This window comes from Oncorhynchus masou, chromosome 17 (genome assembly GCF_036934945.1).
Source record: "Oncorhynchus masou masou isolate Uvic2021 chromosome 17, UVic_Omas_1.1, whole genome shotgun sequence".
NCBI classification, from domain to species: Eukaryota; Metazoa; Chordata; class Actinopteri; order Salmoniformes; family Salmonidae; genus Oncorhynchus; species Oncorhynchus masou.
In genome coordinates this window covers 28,900,117-28,927,079 of record NC_088228.1, presented here as the reverse complement: position 1 = coordinate 28,927,079, position 26,963 = coordinate 28,900,117, and the positions used below count along the sequence as shown (strand labels likewise).

The 26,963-nt window shown below is 40.7% G+C and overlaps 1 protein-coding gene across 1 annotated transcript; it reads left to right on the top strand.

Annotated features, from left to right (window-relative positions):
• Positions 1-26,963, top strand: LOC135558806 (myosin light chain kinase 2, skeletal/cardiac muscle-like). The gene is made up of 14 exons (XM_064992945.1): positions 1-925; positions 5,743-5,824; positions 6,295-6,850; positions 7,075-7,409; positions 7,964-8,069; positions 8,662-8,755; positions 9,056-9,165; positions 13,535-13,676; positions 13,823-13,893; positions 14,031-14,159; positions 14,352-14,504; positions 18,574-18,652; positions 24,302-24,359; positions 24,664-26,963. The coding sequence occupies exons 1-13, from the start codon at positions 329-331 to the stop codon at positions 24,356-24,358; spliced, it is 2,511 nt and encodes an 836-aa protein (XP_064849017.1). The 5' UTR covers positions 1-328; the 3' UTR covers position 24,359; positions 24,664-26,963.

Here is a 26,963-nt window from a genome sequence, read left to right as displayed (position 1 = left end):
AGTACAGAGGTGTCAAACTGTGGGTGAGCGACATAGGGGCATAGGGACAATCTCACAGATTACCGTGACCATTACTAGCTGTATCTTTCTGTTTTACTCTTCATGGATTTGAATTTTGTTCACTTGTTTATTTTTCATCGAGATATTGGCATTTCATTCCCGTTTCCGTCATTAGATCAGATTGTCTGTACACTTGAAGATGAGCACAGAGGGATAAGGCTGGCTACATTTTCCAAAAAAGGTTCCCCGTCTGTCTCACGGACATTGGTCACCAATCTTTCCGTGACCGTTTTTCTGTTTCGATTGGGCGTCCTAACATGATTCTATCATGAGTTCCAAGGTAGTGAACTATAACTCAACCTCAAGAAAGCCAAGCACGATGGATAACGTAACCGATTGCAATGGTGCCGGCTTGGACCTCATTCAGAATCGCATTGAGTCTCTGAACAGTAAGATGGACAAACTCATCAACATCCAGGAGAAGGTCCTCAACCGGCTGGATGGAATGTCCCAGGACATTGACAGTATAGAGAGGGACATGGAAACACTGAAGGTGGATAAGGAAGAGATCCATATGCCTGCCAGAGCCCGAACTCTATCACCGGCCCTGGCTCAAACCCAGGGCACGGGCATGGGGGGCGAGGTGAGAGAGATGTGTCAGGAGATGAGCTCCATCATGACAGTGCTGGACCAGCGCTCGGAGAAGCAGGCTGAGAAGCTGGACGGGATGGAAAAGCTGGTCCTCAGCATACATCAGGTCATCAGATTCATTGGGGAAACGATGAAGAGCCCCCGGGTTATGGAGATGATGTTTATGGGTCCGGCAGCACACAAGGCCTCCAAGTCAAAAGACCTCAAGATGGCTATTAAGAGGCAATCGTCCGCAGAAAAGAGCAAGAGCTCAGTTACTAAGAAGACCGACAAGGTGAGACTGGGAGTTCTAACTGCTATGCCGGATTATGTGATATGACTTGCTATTCTATAAAATAATTCTCCGTAATTAATATCACCTGATTGAGCTAATCATGTAAATGTAATTAACTAGAGAGTCGGGCACCACTAAATAATATTTATAGAGCTGTTATCTTCTGAATAAACTCTTAAAGACCTAGTAATATTTTACATCCATAGCAGTCAACATTAATCTTCATCTTACTTCAGTCTCATCTGAAAGTTGTAAATTCTTGGTTATCTGCAAGAACCCTGGCTAACAATTTGAATCAGCATACAAAATTGGGTTTAATCATTTACTTACTAAATACCTAACTAATCACACATAATTCACATACACATAATTAAATCATAACTTGATTACAAATTACGTCATAGGAAAACGTCCCTGCGGGCGGAATAGATATGACGAATTGTTACACAACGGAAAAGGGGCTGGGTTGAGTGAAAGAGCGGGAAGACAGGAACAAAGGCGGAGCTGTGCTATCGTAAATACAGTATCTTATGCATTCTAAATTACCGCCCATTTGGAAAAGGAAAATGCAATAAATATTTACTCTGAGCTGCGCTTCAGTAGGTTGGTGGTAGATTGAAGGCCATGTGGCCAAACCGAGTCCTCTGTCCTTTGAAGAATGTCTCTGGTTGCCAATTGGATATGTTGTAGTAACGTCGTTGTGTAATAGACGGGATACTCTGTCTGTTCCTTCCTAACCTGCATTTGCAGCTGCGGTCCCTAACTCAACAGCTAGGAGGTATCACTTTTGTAGTGAATAACAGTTCAAAGTTCATACCATTCGCAACCAAAGCTCCTGCTGATGTTGGCTTCGTCCTGTAGTTATTTTCTGAACCATTCTGACATAGGATCGTCATCCTACCTCATCGGAACAGGAAGTTCTATTGTCGTCAAGGGCTTATATAGGAAGGGAGAAAAGGGGTGTGTTTCATAGTTTACAATCTCTGTCTCTTCACGTGGGCGGGCCACTGAGTGAGCAGCCCTAACTTATGAAAACCCACATCTCACTTTTTAGAAGCTAAAATCACATTTCATCCCATCACAAATAATTTCATATTCAAGCATTTAAATTGAACTAATATTCCAATCCGATAACTCTGATGTGTAGACTTTCCACTGTAGTGTTTATGTCATCTTATCATCGATGAGAATGTCTCAGATGACAACCGAACTGACATCATATTCATTAAGTACCACTGCATATGTTCAATTGTTCGGATTACCAGAATATTGTTCATTTCCCCCCACATACTGATGTTCCCAGAATCTCTATGTTAACCAAGGTTTTTTTTAAATGTAACCTCAGTAGGTTGGAGAAGGGAAAAGGGGGTAAGAGGTATTTATGACTGTCTTAAACCTTACCCCCAGGCCAACGTCATGACACCGCGCTAACCAAAGGGGTGTGTTTTTGCAGGTCTATGTAGACTATATAAAGGTTGCTTTATTAAGGCACTTGGATACGTTAATGTGAACTGCGTTCATATTTTTAGAATGGATTGACAATATGGATGTGACGGCATCTTAGGTTAGATGAATTGCTGGGTTCACTGTTCCCTCATGGACCTGCAAGTTACATGTCCTTAAACAAATTTGCACAGTTGTATATAGGTTCGGAGGTAGACATGGCGTTCCATGTTGTCATGTTTGGTTTATGATTTCATTTAATTTTATGACTTTGCCACTGCAGAGGAAAATGATCAGAGCAGCAAAGCTGACTAGTCAAGTTGAGCTTTGTTTCCTCAGGAAGGATTGTGGCTTTGCTCATGCTACTTTTCCTCATGCAGTACTGGAAGATGTGTCAAACCAATATGACTTATATAGTGATCTCCACTGGTTTATAGCGATCTTCACTGGTTTTATAGTTCCATGCATAGTATGCCATACTGTATGGAAGGTGCCAAAGCCTATACACAGTGGTAAAATTGGTGGGGAACTTTCCACCGCTAGGCTTGTTACTGTGACTGTATTACCACCAGACCGGCGGTCACAAGTTGTGATGGCAGTTTCATTCCACGTGACCGTTTAGTCATGGTAATTAGGCTTCTCCAAGCTCTGATTCAAGGCAACCCCCCATGTACATTGTTTACCTCCCGCCATAGTAACAGTGTCAAACAGCCATTGATCTAAATGTCTGTACTTAACACTGTATGATACATGTCACAGAGGTTGGCTCAAAATAGGAAGACGAGGATGGACCTGTATAGGGGAGAGTTTTTAATAGTTGAGTGGTTCTATATCGTTCTATTCTATATTTTTTGAAACTGCACTGTCGGTTAGGGGCTCATAAGTAAGCATGTCACTGTAAGGTACCTGTTGTATTCTACACACGTGACTAATACAATTTGATTTGATTTCAGTTGCTATATGCTGTAGGTGCTGTTTTCAGATTCATAGTATTGCTTGGAGATGGAGTGCTGGACAGGTAGAATGTATTTGCCTTTGTACTAGAAGCAGGCATGTGGCTTAAATAGGGATCTAACTGGTTAATGACTCATTGGCAACAGGTGGCAACAGGTAGCGACAGGGGTGAGAGAGAGCCTAGTGGTTAGAGCATTGGGCCAGTAGCTGATAGGTTTCTGGTTCAAATACCTGAGATGACAAGGTGAAAATCTGTTGATTTATCCTTGAACAAAGCACTTAACCCTACTTTACTTCATTGATGCTGTACTACTATGGCTGAAGCTAGCTGGTGTATGTGACAATAAATATATTTGTTTATCTTAGGGAAGTTAGTATAAGCATTTGGTTGACTAGATTTGGTACTGGACTGAATAGATAACAGAAAGAGAGGAATTTGATTCATACTGTCTACTGCACGGGGTTACACAATGTGTGGCACTGTTTGTGTTGTGGAAGATGAACTTTACACCCAATTCCTCTGAGTTTAAAGGGCAGTCACTTCCAACTTCAACAAGCACTTGAAATTGTTGATACAATGTGAATAGCAGTAACATGCGGAGGGGTGGTCTTAGGCACAGACACTGAAAGTCAATGGGTAGTAGTGTTTGGCATTGAAGCCTTAAGCGGGAGTTATATGTACCCCATCACTCTCCATCATTGGCACAAGGGTAGATGCCAGGCGGGTATCTGTTTTCATGCCCAGGGTATATTACCTGCAGGATCTATTTTATTTAAAAAAATCAAATCAAGCATAGACAGTGTAGCGAACGAGTTTCCACATTTCATGGTGCAGAGTAGTGTGAAGTAGAGGAACTAGGGAATAAGGAAAGGGGTACTGTAAATAGGTATTGGTATCGGAACATTTTAATGTAGTCAGACCCTTACTTGGTTCGATAAGGGTCATTCCATTTCAACACAGTTCCAGCACAAAACAGACTCATTTGATACAGACATAACCTTTTCAGCTTGATTTGAGGTTAAAACTCAAACAGAAACTCGGAGGTCATGTAAGTCCTGACCTAACGTAGCAGGTGTAAGAGAAACATCTGAGCGGGGTCCCTACAATCCGGTTTTCAGGGGAAAAGGAAGCTAGGTTGAATATACTGTATCATTGAAAACCAGATGTTTACTGTTTATAAGTCCACATGTTATGGCAGCATCCATACCTCTGCGATTGGCTATTGGCTACTGTATGACTCAGATCGACAGGAATTCTCGCTGTCGTCAGAGCTTTCGTCAGGTTCTACCTTCAGCCTCTGGCCAGCTCCCATCAACTCAAGGTATGAGATGTCTGTCCACCACAGACATTTGTCACTTTAGCCCCCCCCCCCTCCCCTCCCCACACACACACACACTGTACCCAACCCCCCTATCCTTAGATTTGTCCTTCAGGAAGAAACACTGCTGTCACTGTGGAAACCCTCTCCTCAAAATATCTTCTCTGCCTTACTACTGAGCAGTGCTTACCTCACAACCAACAACTACGAGTCCCTCAAGAGACATTTTTTAAGATGTTGACTTGCTCATAAAAGGACTGGAGCGTTTTCTGTGGTACTAGTGAGCCCCGCCTTACTGAAGTCTGTTTGAGAAGACTTGTTTGGTTGGTTGCGCGAAATGTTTCCGCTCAGGGTTGGCATTGCATGCTATTACTCACTATGACGGGTGATGTGCTATAAATTCACAGCCTCGTACGTATGTAACACCCTATCCATTCATCTGCTGTGTGCAATCAACAGCATGCTTTGACTGAAACAAAGTTTGTCTTTATGTTGATGCATATTAATGCAGTATCAGAGTGCTGCCCTGAATAAAACAACTGATAAGTTATATGTTATATGTTTGACGGTCACTTTAATGTAATTCTTCCTTACTCTTTCATGTATTGTTTCCATTTTTCTTGTTAAGTTGTAACTTACCCCCCCTCACCACCCCTCACCCTTCCTCCTTACCCTTCCTAACTATGTCTTTATCCATCTCATGTTGTATGCCATTCACCCTGTCCAACTAACATTGCCATGCTGTCGGTCTTCTTAACAGAAAACTACCTCTACTAAAGCCACTAAAGGTACTCAAGGGATGATAAACCCTGCATGTGAACGCAACCCAGCTCCCCGGAGACCACTCACAGTCACAAGACAACAACGCCCCACAGACCAAATCATTTCCTTGCAAACAGCAAACCCACCGCGAACTTTGTATGTGTTAAATTGCTCAAAGAAAACATGTTTTCATGACGTTTCTGAGCAGTAGATATTGTAATTGCATTCTGGTAGTGGTTTAAAGGAAATATACATACCTGACCTCATTTGAAGGAATGTTGACATGCAGACCAAATGCAGAGCACAATGATCTTATATCGCGTCCTTCCCTTCCTTTAGCCAAAAGATCACAAGAAGAAGGATGGGAAGGTGAAGTCGGGTCTGAAAGCACAGAAGAAGAAGAAGCCCCCAGACACAGCAGGTGCTCACCACAACAATACATCACAGCCATACACCACTCACACACACACACACAGTGACCTTTATTAGTCAAAACAACCTAAATCACACACAGCAGCACTCACAACATGTAACATGTGAGATGTAAACAACACCTGTTCTGAAAGCTTCGAGAGCGGGAGAGGAAAAATCGATACTTTCTTTTTAGCCAAAGGAAAGGGAACTGGCAAGTCACAACACTCTTCCTGTCAGACGTAAACAACAGTATTGTACTAACAAGTATATCATGACACAGAAACATCAAAGAGCTCAAAAGTTCAGACGGAAACATCAGACAACCACTTGCCGTCCTCTGAGGAGGGTACTAGGAGTGTGTTGACATTCTGAGGCATTGTGCAATTGTCTGATTAAAGTTACCAAAGTGACGTTCAGGCGGGTGGTTGAATTAATTTGAACTATATACCCTCTGACGTTCTGTTTGTTCCTCTGCAGATACCATCTCCCTTAGGAAGCAGGTGTTGCTACTAGAGGAGGTGCAGAAGCTCAACAGGGAGAATGCAGAGAGATCATCATCATCATCATCATCAGGTTACCAGCAGCAGCAGCACCTCACCCCTGATGGCTTCCTGGACCTGGAGGCTGGACCTGGAGGGGCCTCAGAGGGTTCCCTCAGCCCAAACCTGCTGGACCTTATCCTCGAGGGCCCCAAGGCCCCTGTGACTGAAGAGGAGTCATTGTCTGAGGAGGAGGCTGCAGGAGATGGACTAAAAGTGGAAGAGAGGAAGGAGAAGGAGGTTGTAAAAAAGGAGAAGGAAGACCACCTTGTTAATGAATCTAAGGAAGAGGAGAAAAAGGAGGAGCTGTTGAAAACCACAGAGAAGCCCGAGGAGGATGGAAGACTAGCGGAAAAAGAGGGGGAGAAGGAGAAAGTGGGGGACACTACACTCTCTAAAGGCCCATCGGAAGCTGTTGATATGTCGTTAAAGGATATCCCTTCTCTCCCAACCTCCCCTGAGGCTCCAGGAGACACCAACTCCATTCCCGAGAGGTACAGTATCTCCTCCCCTCACTCTCTTCCTATTTCTTTCATTCAATGTATTTCTATCTTTCTCTCTATTTGTCCCCCTTTTCACACAATCTTACTCTACCTTTCTCTCACCCTACTTCAATGGTGCTTTATGTGCTGATCCCTCTCTTCCACGTATACACACACATGCAAAACAGCATTCCACATTTTCTGAAACATTTCTAAAACATGTCTGTCTGTTCCAGCTGTGAAGACCACAACAAGAGTGCTTCCTCTCTGTCTCTGGAGGCAGCAAAACAGGACCAGGTGGAGGAAGGCAGCACCGGCAGTAAGCGTCGGGTGATGGAGGAAGACCCGGGAGTAGAGGACCACAAGAAGTGTCGGGTAGAGGAAGGAGAGGAGGAGGAGAGGGAGGGGGAGAGGAAGGAGGAGGAAGGAGCAGAGGGACCAGAGGATGAGGATGAGGGATGGGGCGTCTTCAAGGCAGACGGGGTGGATATCCGTGTGGAGCGGAAGAAGAGGCTGGGGAAAGATCAGGCCACAGAAGTCAAGCAGTCTACCGGGGAAACCTTCTTCATTGGTGAGGACCAGCATCTTTATGGGGTACCGTGGCTTTAAGTCTGGCGCAAAGGTGGTAAGTGGGCGGAATCTTATTCATTTGAAATGTGCACACGATTTCATAAATCACACATTGATCTCAGTGGAAGACTGGAATTACGCAAACAAATCTTAGGACTCGGGCATAATATGAAATCCAATAGATTGCTGATATGGTGGAAATGATCTCTTTCTGTAGAAAATATTCATATCCTTATTGGATTTGGATAGAAAAGCATGCTCTCTCGGAGTAGCAAAGTAAGAGAGAACTGAAGTTTGCATAACCAACCTTGTATCTTCTGTCATGTTCACCACAGGGTGTGAGTAAGCACAGGGTGATAACTTGATTATGACAATCCTGAGGTACCATTACAAGAGCACATGTTAATTTAACTGATTAACAATACAGCTTATATTTCCCCTCCATGCTACTGTTTGCCAGGGCTCACTTGATATCAATCTCAAAATGACTTCACTGGTTAAATGAAGGATAAATAAATAAGAATATATTTTTATGTATTTCATACCTCCCTTTAGACAAAAGTCCTCCTCCACCAGCTCCATTCAACCATCGGATAGTGTCGGCCAAACCAAACCAGATCAACAACTTCTACACCATCAACAGAGTTGAGATTCTAGGAGGGTAAGTGTTCCAAGGGAAGTGTTACTTGTAATCAAATCCTAGATGCCATTGTGACCGTGAGCATTTTTATTTATTTAACCTTTATTTAACTAGGCAAGTCAGTTAAGAACAAATTCTTATTTTCAATGACGGCCTAGGAACAGTGGGTTAACAGTGGGTTAATTGCCTGTTCAGTGGGCAGAATGTTCAGTTGTGTAACTCTCCTCTCTTCTCCTCGCCCCTGGTTCATAGCTTCAAAGTTATATTATAGGAGAAATCAATAAAAAATACAATACCTTCACAAAATGATATTACTTTCCTGTATTGGAAGAGATCTGATTTTGTATTTGAGGACATACTGATAAAATAGTTGTGATAGTTCAAGTTCTGACCGTGAGATCCCAATCAATTCAGGGGGATGTATTATCTTGATGTGTAACATTCTAGGATTTGTGACTTACAGGTGATAGTATTGGCAAGTCTTTCTGACCCCTGTCGAGGGAGTATGGTTGCGTTGAAACGTTCCATTATAAATCATAAAACGTTACACCAGACAGGTGTAACTCCGAAACATTGAACTGACGACACCTTACTTATCTTTGCTCTCTCCTAGGGGTCGTTTTGGCCAGGTGCACAAATGCATGGAAAACTCCTCAGGTCTCACGCTAGCTTCCAAAATCATCAAAGCCCGGAGTCAGAAAGAAAAGGTACAAAGTCAACTTTTTTTTAATACATGATTTGCATGCATGTAAAAAACTCCACACATCCTTGTAGCTTCCTTGAAAACTACTTTTTGAAGGCAGACCCACTTCGCTTCCTATTCAAAATGTGGAAGTAGACATGGGAACATAATGCTCTAAGTCCACTTCAGGCTACGATGATGGGGGATGTATTTCCTCAGATGTTTTTAATTTGACCCAGAAAAAGAGAAGCCGTACCTTGCCTGCTAGCTGTGAGTGAACATCTGACACTTCTCATTGTGTGGTTGGTGTGTGTTCGGCATGCAGGAGGTGGTCAAGAATGAGATCATGGTCATGAACCAGTTGGACCACGCCAACCTGATCCAGCTCTACGCCGCCTACGAGTCCAGGAATGATATCATCCTGGTGCTGGAATAGTACGTTCCCTCCACAGAATGAAAAGGAACGTTATCAGCATTATACTGAAACTCTATGGTTTTCTACCTTGCTGTATGTTCCTTCTCATAATGTTTTCTCAACCCACATCTTTAAAGGACCCAGTGCAGTCTGTGTTTTCTGTGTTTTATATACATTTCTACACTATGAGGTTTGAATAACACCGTGAAATTGTGAAAATGATAATGCCCTTTTAGTGTAAGAGCTGTTTTGTACTACCCGGTGACTTCGCCAGCTGGTAAATTTGATTGATAGATATCATTTGCCAGTTAAATAAACACACACAACAGATACATTTTTTTAAAGTGTCAGGGATATCACAAAAAAGTCTGACTCATTTCCATTGTAATCCCTAAATTCCGTGGCGCGAAAGCATAACAACATTACATAAAGACTTGAAAAAGATATATATTACTCGATCATCAGCCAGCTTTTGACATTCTTTTCTAAACAAGATTGGGGTCGGCATGGCTTTAAGTTGCTGGGGTAGTTTGTTCCACTCAACAGCAACGGTATATAAAAAGGTGTTGTTACCAGATAGACTCTTGAATTTAAAAACAGGCGATATCAGGCTCTGGTGGACATCTCTAATATAAGTAAATTATTTGATAGGTACCTAGGGGCTGAGTCAGTAATGATTCTATGGACCAGAGCAAGTGGAATTAATTTGACCTTTTTCTCTAGCTGATGAAAATGCTTGACCTCCAGATGAGTGGGGGGGATTTTAAGTAAAAACCTCACCAGTTTGTTTTTGGCTGGTCTGTCTGTATTCTTTAGATGTTTAGGGATGCTGGTGAACCATGATGTGTACGTATAATCAAAATGACACTGAACTAGCGCACTTGCCAGAGTCTTCAGGGTGTCACATCAATATATTTTGAGGTCCAGGAATGTAGTTTTGTGGTTTATCTTTGTTATGATTTTCCATAGTCATAGCAAAGGCAGGTACATATCCAATTCACACCTGACTGTGTTTTTGGTGTAACCACTGAGTTGCCTACTTTGAAACTAAAACCAGTGGACCTTGACAGCTTTTACTCTGGAACCAAATAAGATGGATTCTGTTTGTCATGATGCAGATTAAATGTGTTATCTGAATGTGATTTACTGATATTGGGTAACTGTACTAAGGATCTCTTCTATTGAGGCTTTGCTCTAATGGGACACCAGTAGAGCAGAGTCATCCACGTACAAAAGCAATTTACAATGTGGCAAAGAGCTGCTGTTTTTAGGAGTGAGTTCATGTCTAAGTTTTAATCAGCACTTTCAACACTGTTTTTTTATTCAACAATATTACAAAAAATCAAACGCGCTTCTCTTTACTTCCACTCACCCTGCAATAAATGAGTAGCCAAGTGTATCGATAGCCCTGCATTTTTATTATTATTAGCAGCTCTTCATGTATATTTTAATATCGAGGAGTATTTCACTTTCTCTGGTCATAGGAACAACATGAATTTGTGCCTGAGGCAGATGCGGTGCGACTCGAGTTTCTTAATCAGGTGGAAAACTGTGTCCCCTCTCTCTGGTCAGTCTCACCTGAGAAAAGGAATACTTCTAAGACTAATGCTGTGTTCTAAACAAAATCTCGGACTTTTTACTTCAGTGTGTTTATTAAGACAATTGGGATCTCTGAGGGAAAACAACGAGATCCGATTGTGGGAAACTATTTTTCCGAGTTCACAGTTAAAAGCACCATGACCATGAGATGCAGGTACCATCAGACCAGTAAAATAAAAAAGCTGTGCCTTGCAAGTGCCACAGCAACTGATCTATTTTGTTATTAAAGTTTGAATTCTGAAGTATAATAAGATCTGAGAAGAACAATATTGGCAGGCCAGGCATAAAACCAATATGCTGTGATAATGTATTAGGCCTTACTGCACAAAACTCATTCCGACAGAACTGTCGGAATCAAGTCATGTTTAAAAAAAAAAACATCTGAACGTTAGATCTCGACTTTTTGGCTGTGAAAGTAATCTTGACTCACAAAAGATTGGTGACCACTGCACTAGAAAGTTTTCATTAACATCCACCATTTTGTCTCTACTTGATAAATAGGATCTAACCTAGTCAATGGCCCCGCTGTTAAAACCAAAAGCATGATACTATGATCAACCTTGTCAAATGCCATCTGCAGATCCAGGCACTATCGTTCCACAGAAAAGTCCTGATAAAGTCAGTTGAAAACAATAGACTTGTCAGTGGAGTGGGACTTTCATAAACCAGACTGTAATTTGTATAAAACTTTTTCCAGCACTTTAGACACTCAAAATAGATACAGGTCTATAGTTCCCATGTGTGTTTTGCTGCCCTTCTTGTGGATAGGAACACTCTATTATGTTTTGTATGTGTGGAAACTCTTCCCTGCTAAATGGGTGACAAAGGGGGCTATAAATTCAGCACCATTAAAAACCTGTCAGGGATAGTGTCGAGGCCTGTAGCTTTAGAGCAGTTTAGTTTAAACAGTCTCTTGCCAACTCAAGCCGGAGACACTGCTGTAAAGGAAAATGCATCAGCGTGTACAATCATCTTGGAGTAACGGCCTGGGTCCCGACCCTCCCCATAACTCCAGTACAACCAGGTATCCTCTAAATGAAATCTGAGGCAACTGTTGTGAAAATGGTATTAAGATTTTTTAGTTGCCACTTCCTTGTCAAGCGTAATTTGTCCTTTGACCTCAAGACCCAAGATTTTGCCCTTTGTTTCTGTTTATCACTAACTGTTTTCGGGAATGCCACAACTTCCTAGGATTATTCCTTTTCTCACAAATGTTGCAATTAAAATGTGATTTTTTTTTTGCATCTTCAATCATCTGACTATCTTTGTTCCTTAGGGTTCTGTGTCTCAAAATGTGGTATTCCGTCATTTAATGGCCTCAAGGATTTCTTGATTCATCCAGGGTTCAGTTTTTTGTTTATTTCTTACAGTTTTCCATAGAGCCACTTTATCCACAATGCTTAAGAAACAGTTGAAACAGTCCCATGCTTTATCCATATCTAGACATATAAGTACCGGGTCTCAATTAACTTTACTCAAGTCATCAATAAATGCATGTTTGTTAAAACATTTCAGAGATCTAACAGTTCTTGTGTTGTGAAAGTTGAACAGTTAGTTTTCATTTTTTCCCCTCACCACTCCGAGAAATTCGTAGCAAAATTCTTGCTTGATAAATATTATTCTTTTTTTATTACAACAATCACAGTAAGTTTACCCAGTTTGATATTGACCCTGTAATGTACATCCATTGTACCCTTAGTTATAGGTACATAATTGTACCCTTCAGCGTTGGCTCGCTCGCCAATAAACGGCTCTTTTTGATTGCATCTTTTTGGTGAATGTTGGGAACCGAATTGCATCGGTGAAAGAGACGTTTATCTGGTTCCCTGATTTGAATACTGCGACTACTGCTCTTTGAGCTCAAGCAACGAATATCTGCAGATAATTTACAAGATAATTATCTGTAGATAGTGAATCTTCACTGTAGAAACAAATAATAGTGGGGAGAGTGCGTCATTCTGGTCCACACCAGACGTGCCTAATAAATGTATAAAAGTGCATTTAACAATCTAACGGATAGGTAAACTACTTTTTGGGATTTACATAAGAGATTAAAAAAAAGTGGTTGTCGGTAGATTTGTAAGCATTTTGAACGAAGAGCCATTTGGGAGACAAATCGGCGTCTCTTTTATGTGAACGGAGCATAATGAACCGCCTCATGGAAAGACGCCCATCACCCTTTCAGTTCATACCTTAAAAGAGACATAAGATACACATTTTTCTTTTTAGAATACCACCACAGCGACAAAGCTGCTAGTTTCTATTAAGTGGATTTTTTAAAACATCTCCCTCTATACCAAGTCCCTCATGTGTACACGCCTCTCCTCCATCCCACTTCTGACACCAGTGTATCAAATTCAAAGGGTAGCTCTTTATGGTGACATGATCTTATGTAAGCCTTAATAAAGACTTCAGAACATGCAGCGGACATGCTCAAACTTTAACTAATATAACCATAGACCATAACCATAACATAACCATAGGTACAGCACTTCCACTCACGGGTGGGCAAAAATAACTAACTGATAGCCATGCCTCCACTAAGCTACGCCTCCAGTGATTGTACCTTTTTATATAAAAAATATTGGATACAAAAATGTACCATTATACTAGATTATCTGCACATGTACCCTAAAAGGTACTGAACAGCACCATGTGAGATCATATGTGTACCTCTGAAGGTACATTATGCGTATTTTGATATTTTTGTACCCCAGAGAATAATACTGTACCTTAACCATACCCTTTTTTCTGCGAGTTTACAATGTCTTTGTGTGTGTGTGATCGCAGTGTGGATGGTGGGGAGCTCTTTGACCGGATCATTGACGAGAACTACACTCTGATGGAGCTGGACACAGTCATGTTCATCAGGCAGATCTGTGAGGGCCTTCAGCACATGCACAAGATGTACATCCTCCATCTGGACCTCAAGGTAAACAACCACACTGTATTTGACAGGGGCAGTGATGTTATTGAGAGCAGGGCAATACACAGATTGTGCACAACAGATAACCACTTGTCTACCTGCGTCTTGATATTTTTTCACCTTGAAGGGTTTCCTTTTTTGTTGTCATTCAGCCGGAGAATATTCTATGTGTGAGCAGAGTCACAAATAAAATCAAGATCATTGACTTTGGACTTGCCAGAAAGTAGGTTTCAAATTCACATTGATCTTTGTTTCATTCATATAATTTTAGATGATATGATGTATCACTGCATGGAGTATTATAATATTGTATTTGTATTGATAGATTCCTCTTCAAAATTAACACGTGTTAATTTCCAGATACATGCCCAGAGAGAAGTTGCGAGTGAATTTCGGTACCCCAGAGTTCCTGGCCCCAGAAGTTGTCAACTACGACTTTGTGTCATTCAACACCGACATGTGGAGTCTGGGAGTCATTACATATATGCTGTAAACGCACACACCCACCCACGCACGCACGCACGCAAACACACACACACACACACACACACACACACACACACACACACACACACACACACACACACACACACACACACACACACACACACACACACACACACACACACACACACACACACACACACACTCCTTCTGAAGGCTCTCCCTCTCCTTCTACAGTCTCAGCGGTCTGTGTCCTTTCCTGGGCGACAATAACCCTGAGACTCTGAACAACATCCTTGCCTGCCAGTGGAACTTTGACGAGGAAGAATTTACAGACATCTCAGAGGAAGCCAAAGATTTCATCTCTAAACTACTCATCGTCAATAAAAGGTATCATACATCCAGGGGTGAAAGTAGATTTAATTTCTTCCTGGTACGGGACCTCCAATATGCGCACGCGCATGCAACCCAAATATTTATGGGCCTGGAGTGGCTCTGGACGTTCTGCTGCACCGAGACAAAAAATTGCCACAACCCCTCCTATCCCCGCTAAACTAGAATACTGTACAGCAGGGGTTGGCAAGAGGTTTGGCCTTGGGCTAATTTTCTTCTCAGCTTATAGTCGGTAGAACAGAACATAATAGCAGGCCAATTCATAGGCCTATGCTACAAATTAAACAAAATGTTTAACACATCTGGTTAGTAGCTATATAATCAGTTCAATGTCAATAACGTATCCTAATATTTTCACTCTGATTAGACTTATAAAATCACCAATGTCGCAATTAAAGTTGTTTTATAGTTATTTGTACGTTGATTGGGGAAAAACAGCTTCCAATCAAGAGAAAGTGTCTCAAGAAAGGTGGATAATAAATAGAAGTTTCAGGTAAGAATGGACAGAGAAATAGGCATTCTTACCATATTTCTCCATTGTCAAACCAGGGTCTTGTTGGAAACAAATTGGTTGATTTTTGCAAATAGTTCAATATGAGACATTCGTATGAATCTAAGAATATCACGTTCAAAAGTTACCTTTCCACCCAGACAGAGACTCAACCGAGGCAGTAAAACTCAATTTTCAACTACTGGCTACTCATCCGTTGCAAACTTCTTCGGGATCGGTGTCCCTTCCACGGGACGGTTGATCTAACGTAGGCTAATGCGATTAGCATGAGGTTGTAAGTCACAAGAACATTTCCCAGGACATAGACATATCTGATATTGGCAGAAAGCTTAAATTATTGTTAATTGAACTGCACTGTCCAATTTACAGTAACAATTACAGTGAAATAATACCATGCTATTGTTTGAGGAGAGTGTACAATTTTGAACATGAACAGTTATTAATAAACAAATTAGGCACATTTGGGCAATCTTGATACACATTTTTTAACAGAAATGCAATGGTTAATTGGATCAGTCTAACACTTTGCACACACACTGCTGCCATCTAGTGGACAAAATCTAAATTGCACCTGGGCTGGAATAATACATTTTTACATCTCTTGCATTTCAAAAATGATGGTAGAAAGAAATACAAAATAACGGTTGGTTTGTCCTTTGTATTATCTTTTAACAGATCTATTGTGTTATATTCTCCTACATTCCTTTCACATTTCAACAAACTTCAAAGTGTTTCCTTTCAAAATGGTACCACAAATATGCATATCCTTGCTTTAGGCCCTGAGCTACAGGCAGTTAGATTTGGGTATGTCATTTTAGGCAAACATTTTAAAAAAAGTGGAGGATCCTTTTAAACCAACAACAGAAGCGCCTCCCTAAAGCTGCCTGGGTTTAAACATCTCTCTTCCGACAGTGAAAGTCTCAAATAACAGGGACAGAATAGGAAAGTAAATGTTTTATCTCCTCGAATATTGAATGCCACAGTTCAGCATTCATAATGTCATCACAGTCCATATTTTGTGGGCATTTTAACGATTGGTTCTAGAATAAGGCATCAAGAAGTTGTTATGGAACACTTTATATAATCTGGATACTTTTTATTTATTTATTTCAAAATATAAAGCTGACAATAGGTATCCTTTTGCCCTTTTCTTTAACAAAGGGTATAGCATACAGTGCCTTGCAAAAGTATTCACCCCTCTTGGCATTTTTCCTATTTTGTTGCCTTACAACCTGTAATTTAAATGGATTTTTATTTGGATTTCATGTAAGGGACATACACAAAATAGTCAAAATTGATGAAATGAAATGAAAAAAAGAACTTGTTTCAAAAATGTCAAAAAAATAAAAAAACGGAAAAGTGATGTGTGCATATGTATTCACCAACTTTGCTATGAAGCCTAAATAAGATCTGGTGCAACCAATTACCTTCAGAAGTCACATAATTAGCTAATTAGATTGCACACAGGGGGACTTTATTTAAGTGTCACATGATCTGTTACATGATCTCAGTATACATACACCTGTTCTGAAAGGCCCCAGAGTCGCAAACACCACAAAGCAAGGGGCACCACCAAGCAAGCAGCACTATGAAGACCAAGGAGCTCTCCAAACAGGTCAGGGACAAAGTTGTGGAGAAGTACAGATCAGGGTTGGGTTATAAAAAAGTATCCAAAACTTTGAACATCCCATAGAGCACCATTAAATCTATTTAAAAAATGGAAAGAATATTGCACCACAACAAACCTGCCAAGAGAGGGCCACCCACCAAAACATTAACCAGAGAGGCAAAAAAGAGACCAAAGATAACCCTGAAGGAGCTGCAAAGCTCCACAGCGGAGATTGGAATATCTGTCCATAGGACCACCTTAAGCCGTACACTCCACAGAGCTGTGCCTTGCGGAAGAGGGGCCAAAAAAAATCCAATGCTTAAAGAAATAAATAAGCAAACAAAAAGGCATGTGGGAGACTCCCCAAACATATGGAAGAAGGCACTCTGGTCAGATGAGACTAAAATTGAGCTTTTTGGCCATCAACGCTATGTCTAGCGCAAACCCAACACTCATTACCCGAGAACACCATCCCCACAGTGAAGCATGGTGGTGGCAGCATTGTGCTGTGGGGATGTTTTTCATCAGCAGGGACTGGGAAACAGGTTAGAATTGAAGGACTGCTAAATGCAGGTAAATTCTTGAGGGAAACCTGTTTCAGTCTTTCAGAGATTTAAGACTGGGGCGGAGGTTCACCTTCCAGCTGGACAATGGCCCTAAGCATACTGCTAAAGCAACACTCAAGTGGTTTAAGGGGAAACATTTAAATGTCTTGGAATGGCCTAGTCAAAGCCCAGACCTCAATCCAATTGACAATCTGTGGTATGACTTAAAGATTGCTGTACACCAGCGGAACCCATCCAACTTGAAGGAGCTGGAGCAGTTTTGCCTTGAAGAATGGGCAAAAATCCCAGTGGCTAGATGTGCCAAGCTTATAGAGACATACCCCAAGAGACTTGCAGCTGTAATTTCTGCAAAAGGTGGCTCTACAAAGTATTGACTTTGGGGGTTGAATAGTTTAGCATGCGGCAGGGTAGCCTAGTGGTTAGAGCATTGGACTAGTAACCGGAAGGTTGTGAGTTCAAACCCCCGGGCTGACAAGGTACAAATCTGTCGTTCTGAACAGGCAGTTAACCCACTGTTCCCAGGCCGTCATTGAAAATAAGAATGTGTTCTTAACTGACTTTCCTTTTTAAATAAAGGTAAAAAAATATACATACAAAAATGCTGTCTTATTTCTTGTTTGTTTCACAATGAAAAATATTTTGTATCTTCAAATGATACAACCCCCCCCAAAAAATCCATTATAATTCCAGGTTGTAAGGCAACAAAACAGGAAAAATGCCAAGGGGGGTGAATACTTTCGCAAGCCACTGTACTCTCACTAAATTCATACCCTGGTTTTAACCAAACCCACCAAGCCCTTCAGCGGCATCAGCTCACCTAAATAGCCCTCATGCCACTGGGTGAGAGAAGTTATCATTGTTTTTAGACAGAGTAACGTGAGGTGTTATGTGTTGTTGGAGGTGCATCTTGGTCAGTTTAGCTCGGAAAAGGCCTCCCTCGTCAAACTGCAGCTCAAGGCGGCTGCCTAATCCTACCTAACGGGCTGGCCGGCCGTGGGGACCTAATCAAAGAATTACATTTAGAATCCCTATAAATTCTATAGCATCTCTATGGTCCTAATTATAAAGATTTTTCATTTAACTTTTACAACGTGTTAGCTTTTCTTGTGGCATAAACACAACCGGTCATGATGTTTTCATCTGATTGTCAAACAATCACGTCAAAGGGCTCACAGTATTTATTTTGCCAGGACGCCGTACCGGACCGTACCACCTTACTTTCTCCCCTGCATACATCTGCCTCATTCCATAATATATTGCTTAACACATAAAGTACATTTTGCAATATATTAAAATCTATCTCTGCCAAGAGACAGAGCTTTACATCTGTTTCTACATTTATCTCACTGCTTGTGTTTGTGTATGTGTGTTATTGTGCAGTTGGAGGATAGGTGCCTCTGAAGCATTGAGGCATCCTTGGCTCTCTGACCCAGTCCTCCATCACCGACTTCACGAAAAGGTACAGGACACCTACTCACTCCTTATAGAGAACAATAGGATCGACCTTTTATTTCTGCACTGTCTTTATGCACACTTACAGGACACCTACTCACTCCTTATAGAGAACAATAGGATCGACCTTTTATTTCTGCACTGTCTTTATGCACACTTACAGGACACCTACTCACTCCTTATAGAGAACAATAGGATCGACCTTTTATTTCTGCACTGTCTTTATGCACACTTACAGGACACCTACTCACTCCTTATAGAGAACAATAGCATCGACCTTTTATTTCTGCACTGTCTTTATGCACACTTACAGGACACCTACTCACTCCTTATAGAGAACAATAGCATCAACCTTTTATTTCTGCACTGTCTTTATGCATACTTACAGGACACCTACTCACTCCTTATAGAGAACAATAGCATCGACCTTTTATTTCTGCACTGTCTTTATGCACACTTACAGGACACCTACTCACTCCTTATAGAGAACAATAGCATCGACCTTTTATTTCTGCACTGTCTTTATGCACACTTACAGGACACCTACTCACTCCTTATAGAGAACAATAGGATCAACCTTTTATTTCTGCACTGTCTTTATGCATACTTACAGGACACCTACTCACTCCTTATAGAGAACAATAGCATCGACCTTTTATTTCTGCACTGTCTTTATGCACACTTACAGGACACCTACTCACTCCTTATAGAGAACAATAGCATCGACCTTTTATTTCTGCACTGTCTCTATGCACACTTACAGGACACCTACTCACTCCTTATAGAGAACAATAGCATCGACCTTTTATTTCTGCACTGTCTTTATGCACACTTACAGGACACCTACTCACTCCTTATAGAGAACAATAGCATCGACCTTTTATTTCTGCACTGTCTTTATGCACACTTACAGGACAGCTACTCACTCCTTATAGAGAACAATAGGATCAACGTTTTATTTCTGCACTGTCGTTATGCACACTTACAGGACACCTACTCACTCCTTATAGAGAACAATAGGATCAACGTTTTATTTCTGCACTGTCGTTATGCACACTTACAGGACACCTACTCACTCCTTATAGAGAACAATAGCATCGACCTTTTATTTCTGCACTGTCTTTATGCACACTTACAGGGCACCTACTCACTCCTTATAGAGAACAATAGCATCGACCTTTTATTTCTGCACTGTCTTTATGCACACTTACAGGACACCTACTCACTCCTTATAGAGAACAATAGGATCAACGTTTTATTTCTGCACTGTCGTTATGCACACTTACAGGACACCTACTCACTCCTTATAGAGAACAATAGGATCAACGTTTTATTTCTGCACTGTCGTTATGCACACTTACAGGACACCTACTCACTCCTTATAGAGAACAATAGCATCGACCTTTTATTTCTGCACTGTCTTTATGCACACTTACAGGGCACCTACTCACTCCTTATAGAGAACAATAGCATCGACCTTTTATTTCTGCACTGTCTTTATGCACACTTACAGGGCACCTACTCACTCCTTATAGAGAACAATAGCATCGACCTTTTATTTCTGCACTGTCGTTATGCACACTTACAGGACACCTACTCACTCCTTATAGAGAACAATAGCATCGACCTTTTATTTCTGCACTGTCTTTATGCACACTTACAGGACACCTACTCACTCCTTATAGAGAACAATAGGATCAACCTTTTATTTCTGCACTGTCTTTATGCACACTTACAGGACACCTACTCACTCCTTATAGAGAACAATAGCATCGACCTTTTATTTCTGCACTGTCTTTATGCACACTTACAGGACACCTACTCACTCCTTATAGAGAACAATAGGATCAACGTTTTATTTCTGCACTGTCTTTATGCATACTTACAGGACACCTACTCACTCCTTATAGAGAACAGTAGGATCAACCTTTTATTTCTGCACTGTCTTTATGCACACTTACAGGACACCTACTCACTCCTTATAGAGAACAATAGCATCGACCTTTTATTTCTGCACTGTCTTTATGCACACTTACAGGACACCTACTCACTCCTTATAGAGAACAATAGGATCGACCTTTTATTTCTGCACTGTCTTTATGCACACTTACAGGACACCTACTCACTCCTTATAGAGAACAATAGGATCAACCTTTTATTTCTGCACTGTCTTTATGCATACTTACAGGACACCTACTCACTCCTTATAGAGAACAATAGCATCGACCTTTTATTTCTGCACTGTCTTTATGCACACTTCCAGGACACCTATTCACTCCTTATAGAGAACAATAGCATCGACCTTTTATTTCTGCACTGTCTTTATGCACACTTACAGGACACCTACTCACTCCTTATAGAGAACAATAGCATCGACCTTTTATTTCTGCACTGTCTTTATGCACACTTACAGGACACCTACTCACTCCTTATAGAGAACAATAGCATCGACCTTTTATTTCTGCACTGTCTTTATGCACACTTACAGGACCCTACACACTCACTCCATCATCTGATCACTTAATACATAATATGCACATACACATACATTTATACGGACTCTACACACACGCATACCCACTCACATACAGTGCGGTCGGAAAGTATTCAGAACCCTTGACACATTTTGTTAGGTTACAGCCATATTCTAAAATGGATAAAATTATTTCCCCCCTTCATCAGTCTATAAAACAATACCCTATAATGACAAAGCAAAAGCAGGTTTCTAGATATTTTTAATTTATATAAAAAAAAATATATATATATATATATATATATATGTTATTTACATAAGTATTCAGACCCTTTACTCACTACCTTGTTGAAGCACCTTTGGCAGCGATTACAGCCTCGAGTATTCTTGATTATAACGCTGCAAGCTTGGCACACCTCTATTTATGGAGTGGCAGGAGGCCTAGTGGTTAGAGTGTTGGACTAGTAACCGAAAGGTTGCAAGTTTGAATGCCCGAGCTGACAAGGTAAAAATCTGTCGTTCTGCCCCTGAACAAGGCAGTTAACTCACTGTTCCTAGGCCGTCATTGAAAATAAGAATTTGTTCTTAACTGACTTGCCTAGTTAAATAAAGGTAACATTTGGGGAGTTTCCCCCATTCTTGTCTGTAGATCCTCTCAAGCTATGTCACTGGATGGGGAGCATTGCTGCACAGCTATTTTCAGGTCTCTCCAGAGATGTTCGATCAGGTTCAAGTACGGGCTCTGGTTGGGCCACTCAAGGACATTCAGAGACTTCTCCACAAGCCATTCCTGCATTGTTCTGGCTGTGTGCTTAGGGTTGTTGTCCTGTTGGAAGGTGAACCTTTGCACCAGTCTGAGGTCCTGAGCGTTCTGGAGCAGATTTTCATCAAGGATCTCTCCGTTCATCTTTCCCTCAATTCTGATCAATCTCCCAGTCCCTGCCTCTGAAAAGCACCCCCACAGAATGATACTGGCACCACCATGCTTCACCGTAGGGATGGTCCCTGGTTTCCTCCAGACGAGATGTTTGGCATTCAGGCGAAAGAGTTCAATCATGATTCCATCTGACCAGAGAATCCTGTTTCTCATGGTCTGAGAGTCTTCAGGTGCCTTTTGGCAAACTCCAAGGGGGCTGTCATGTGCCTTTTACTGAGGACTGACTTCTGTCTTGCCACTCTACCATAAAGGCCTGATTGGTGGAGTGCTGCAGATCTCCACATTGGAACTCTAGAGCTCTAGAGCTCTTACCTAGACCATCGGGTTCTAGGTAACCTTCCTGACCAAGGCCCTTCTCCCCCAATTGTTTAGTTTGGCCTGGCCGGCCAGCTATAGGGAGTGTCTTGGTGGTTCCAAACTTCATTCATTTAAGTATGATGGATTCCACTGTGTTCTTATGGGACCTTCAATGCTGCAGACATTTTTTGGTACCTTTCCCCAGATCTGTACCTCGACACAATCCTGTCTCAGAGCGCTACGGACAAGACCTCATTGCTTGGTTTTTGCTTTGACATGCACTGTCAACTGTGGGACCTTATATAGACGGTTGTGTGCCTTTCCAAATCATGTCCAATCAATTGAATTTAGCACAGGTGGACTCCAATCAAGATGTAGAAACATCTCAAGGTTGATCAATGGAAACAGGATGCACCAGTGCTCAATTCGAGACTCATAGCAAAGGGTCTGAATACTATGTAAATAAGTCATTTCAGTAAAAAAAAAAGATTTGCAACAGTTTCTAAAAACCTGTTTTCACTTTGTAATTATGTGGCATTGTATGTTGATTGCTGAGATGTTTTATTTCTTTAATCAATTTTTAGAAGAAGGCTGTAACGCAACAACATTTGGACCAAGTGAAGGGGTCTGAATACTTTCCGAAAACACTGTACAAGCTGCTTCTACTCTGTTAATCTTACATCCCGTTGCCTAGTCCTTACCCCTATAGATATCTACCTCCATCACTCCAGTATCCCTGTACATTGTAGATATGGTATTTGAACTGTCCCTATATGTCAGGGGTCGGCAACCTGGCCAATCTTATCTTCGGGCCAGCTTTCCGAATCCTTTGTTTCCCCACCGTAGCTGGGTGTAATAGTGAATATGTTTTTGATATCGACACCTCTCTCCTCAAAATGATCTGTGAAGGCTTTTGCTCCGTCTTCCCCTTTAGTAGTACCATGCACAGGTTTTATAGACCAATCAGCTCCTCACGTACCTGCTCTGAGTCACAGTATCTTGCAACAACTGCCAGACGTGGAATGTCAATCACATCCAAACTCTCATCAAGAACCACACAGGTGCGTCTTTTGGCGCTACAGTTTGCTGCTCCTATACATTTTCAACCATCTCGGTAACGCACCTTTCATCAGTTCTGGCAGACACAGGCGCGTCTTTCGTCTTCGAGATGATTGTGTCTTTTTAATTCCTTCAGTCTTGTCCGCCTCATCCTTAAAGTTTTTCTCATGTCTCGTTCCAAATATGATGCGCGCACACTTGATGTCCGACAAAACAACAGGTTTACTTACAACAAAGAGAGCAAATAGACCGGTGCATCAGTAAAACAAAAGATTATTCATTTGTCAAAGAGGCAATAAATGAGTGGACATCTGCCTTGTTTTTCTTTGCTGATGACATTTTGTGCCCTGCACTTTTTGAAATAAGAAAAGAAGGCTATGTGAAAACGAATCTCTCATCTTCAATGCTGCCTTGGTTTTGAATTTTGTGGGAGAGGTGAGGTGGGTTGTCTTGCACTGAACTAATAATATGAAACTCCTGCAAAATCATGAAAGCCCATTGGCTAATCAGGATTGACATACCTTGGAAATGTCAATCAATGTATCGAAGGCTGGCACACGTGCTTTAGGTTGCCGACCCCTGCTGTATATAGTAGGCTTACGTATTGTGTTCTTCATATTACTTATTTCTCGTGTGTTTATTTTCTTCTAGAATTGCATTGTTATTGATTATTGCATTGTTGAGTTTTTGTGTTTTCAAAAAAGGCATTTCACCGTAACTTGTGCATGTGACCTAAAAACTTGATACAGTTTACTACCTTAGAGAATATTGCTATATTATGAAGTGGTGTAGTTCTATTTTTAAAACGGGCACTGATTGGTTTGCTGAGGTTAGGAAGTGTTTTTGTTTCTAATTGTTATCGAGTATTGACTTAACTTTGTGTTTTATAGAAGAACATGTGTCACTGTTCACGCCGATCTTCATGCGTACCCATTACAGATAGTTGAGGTAAGACGCTAAACCTTCCTCATCACAAATTCTATCTACTTCCTACTGCATATTTTTTTCTACATTTGTGTAAACACCCTACACAGTTTAATGGAATATTTCCCCCAAAATGCTACGTCTCAAGTCAGGATTCAGCTCTCAATCTCCACAATAAAGTAATGTCCTCCTAGGAACCACCAGGGGGAAGCATTTTCTCAATGTTTGTGCATAAAGGCAGTAAGAAATTCAGATTAGAGCAATACAGCCCAAAAATGTTGACATTGCTGAAACTGAACTGTTTCCCATCCCGTTATGTTTTGAGCAGCATGATGACTAGACGGCGCCAGCTGTGGCCACCTGGACCAAGCCTGCTGTACACCTGCATGTTTACCAGCGCTTACATATCTAAACACCTGTAGAAGTACACCTGTAGAACTACTGGAGCTTACCTGTCTGTACACCTGTAGAACTACAACCTGCGAAACTACAACCTGTAGAATTACTGGAGCTTACCTGTCTGTACACCTGTCGAACTACAACCTGCAAAATTACAACCTGTAGAATTACTGGAGCTTACCTGTCTGTACACCTGTAGAACTACAACCTGTAGAACTACAACCTGTAGAATTACTGGAGCTTACTTGTCTGTACACCTGTAGAACTACAACCTGTAGAATTACTGGAGCTTACCTGTCTGTACACCTGTAGAACTACAACCTGTAGAATTACTGGAGCTTACCTGTCTGCACACCTGTAGAACTACAACCTGCAAAACTACAACCCGTAGAATTACTGGAGCTTACCTGTCTGTACACCTGTAGAACTACAACCTGTAGAACTACAACCTGTAGAATTACTGGAGCTTACTTGTCTGTACACCTGTAGAACTACAACCTGTAGAATTACTGGAGCTTACCTGTCTGTACACCTGTAGAACTACAACCTGTAGAATTACTGGAGCTTACCTGTCTGTACACCTGAATAACTACAACCTGTAGAACTACAACCTGTATAACTACCGTAGCTGTGTGATGGTTGGACGATACATGTTACCTGAACAACTGTTAGCTCACTAGATATGCTGTTTTGTTGGTTTTTGTACGTATATACAAGGATAGGTCAAAAATGAGACAAAAATAAGGAATTGGTTTTAGTGGAAACATTACCTGACAGTCATACTGTACTTTTTTGAGTGGGTTGTCATGTACTGTAAAAGTGCTATTTCAGTGTGATGCCAAAGCTTAGAAGACTGGAGGGTGTCGTGAAAGATAGTATGCTAGGTACAGTATGTGAATTTCATCTGCAACGCAAGGTTAGTATGACATAACACCAAACTCTAACCTCGTATCTTGTAAATACTTTGGGGGTTTGATTTTGTCAGACAAACTAGATTCCAGATTTTTTTATAAAAAAAAAAAACTATTAGCCAACGTTATTTCCCTGTCGTACAGTTGTACTGTTCTCTTCCCTCATGTGTGAATCCATTTTGATTAGCTTTATTTCTATCTCAGTTATCCACAATGCATCTCAACGTTTATGCTGTGATGCTGCTCTCCATTTCATCTCATTTTCTGTTCATGTAAAAGAGTTCCGTGTTGAGTACTGTACCCTGCTTTTCCTCTGACTGTGTGGGTATTTATCAAACCAAAGGATTTTTCTGTTTAACTTGACTGATAGACAGACAAATGTCATTGTGTTTGCTGTTTGTTTTGTGCTCTCTTGATATTGGGTGTAAATAGATTAAATGTGTAGATTTTTTGCTTAAACTTTTAATGCAGATCTGGGGTACTTAGTAATGAGTCTGGGAGAGCATTGTTATACTGTTTTCATTTTCTTGAAATCATTCGATCCATTATAGAATTATAGAATATAAATTGCTGTTGATAATCTATATTGTATTTTGGAAAAAGATGTACTTTCAGTAAAGAAAATGGAAATTGTTGTGCAGGAATACTCATTTTTTGACTTCACACAGACAGAACAAAAAAGGCCGAAGTTCAAGCAAGGATATTAATACATTTAAATCTAAAATAATCTGACAATGTTCGGGATGTTTTATCTATGTTCTAGTATATTTCTAAATCTGCAGTATGAAAAGGGTTGAATGGATCTTGTCTGGTCAGGTTTTATAAGCTCAAGGATGTGCACTTTAAATTGTTATTTGTTTAAATCAGATGAATTTATCAAAACTAATCTTAGCACTTAAGAGAAAATACCATTTTAGAAATGATGTTTTTATGCCTGTAGTCATACCCTGCATTATTTCATTATATTTTGTTAATGTGTGTGTGTGTGTATATATATATATATATATATATATATCCCCAACAGTTTTACTTTATATTCAAATAATCTTATTTTATTAGTATTTCTTTGTTTTCTTTGGATTTTTTTAAAATTTAGCCTTTGTTACTTTTTATTTAATGAAAGCATGCTTTTTGCTTTCATGTGCTCAGTAAAACCAATTATAGTACATACATGACACATTATACATAATTATTTCAATGTTTGGGGTTGTGCATAAATGTTTCCATAGCTACTATTGTTATTTGTTCAAAATTTTTCTCAATGCTTGTCCACATGTTATCATTTTGTAATTAAAAATAAAACTACTTTATTACCTTC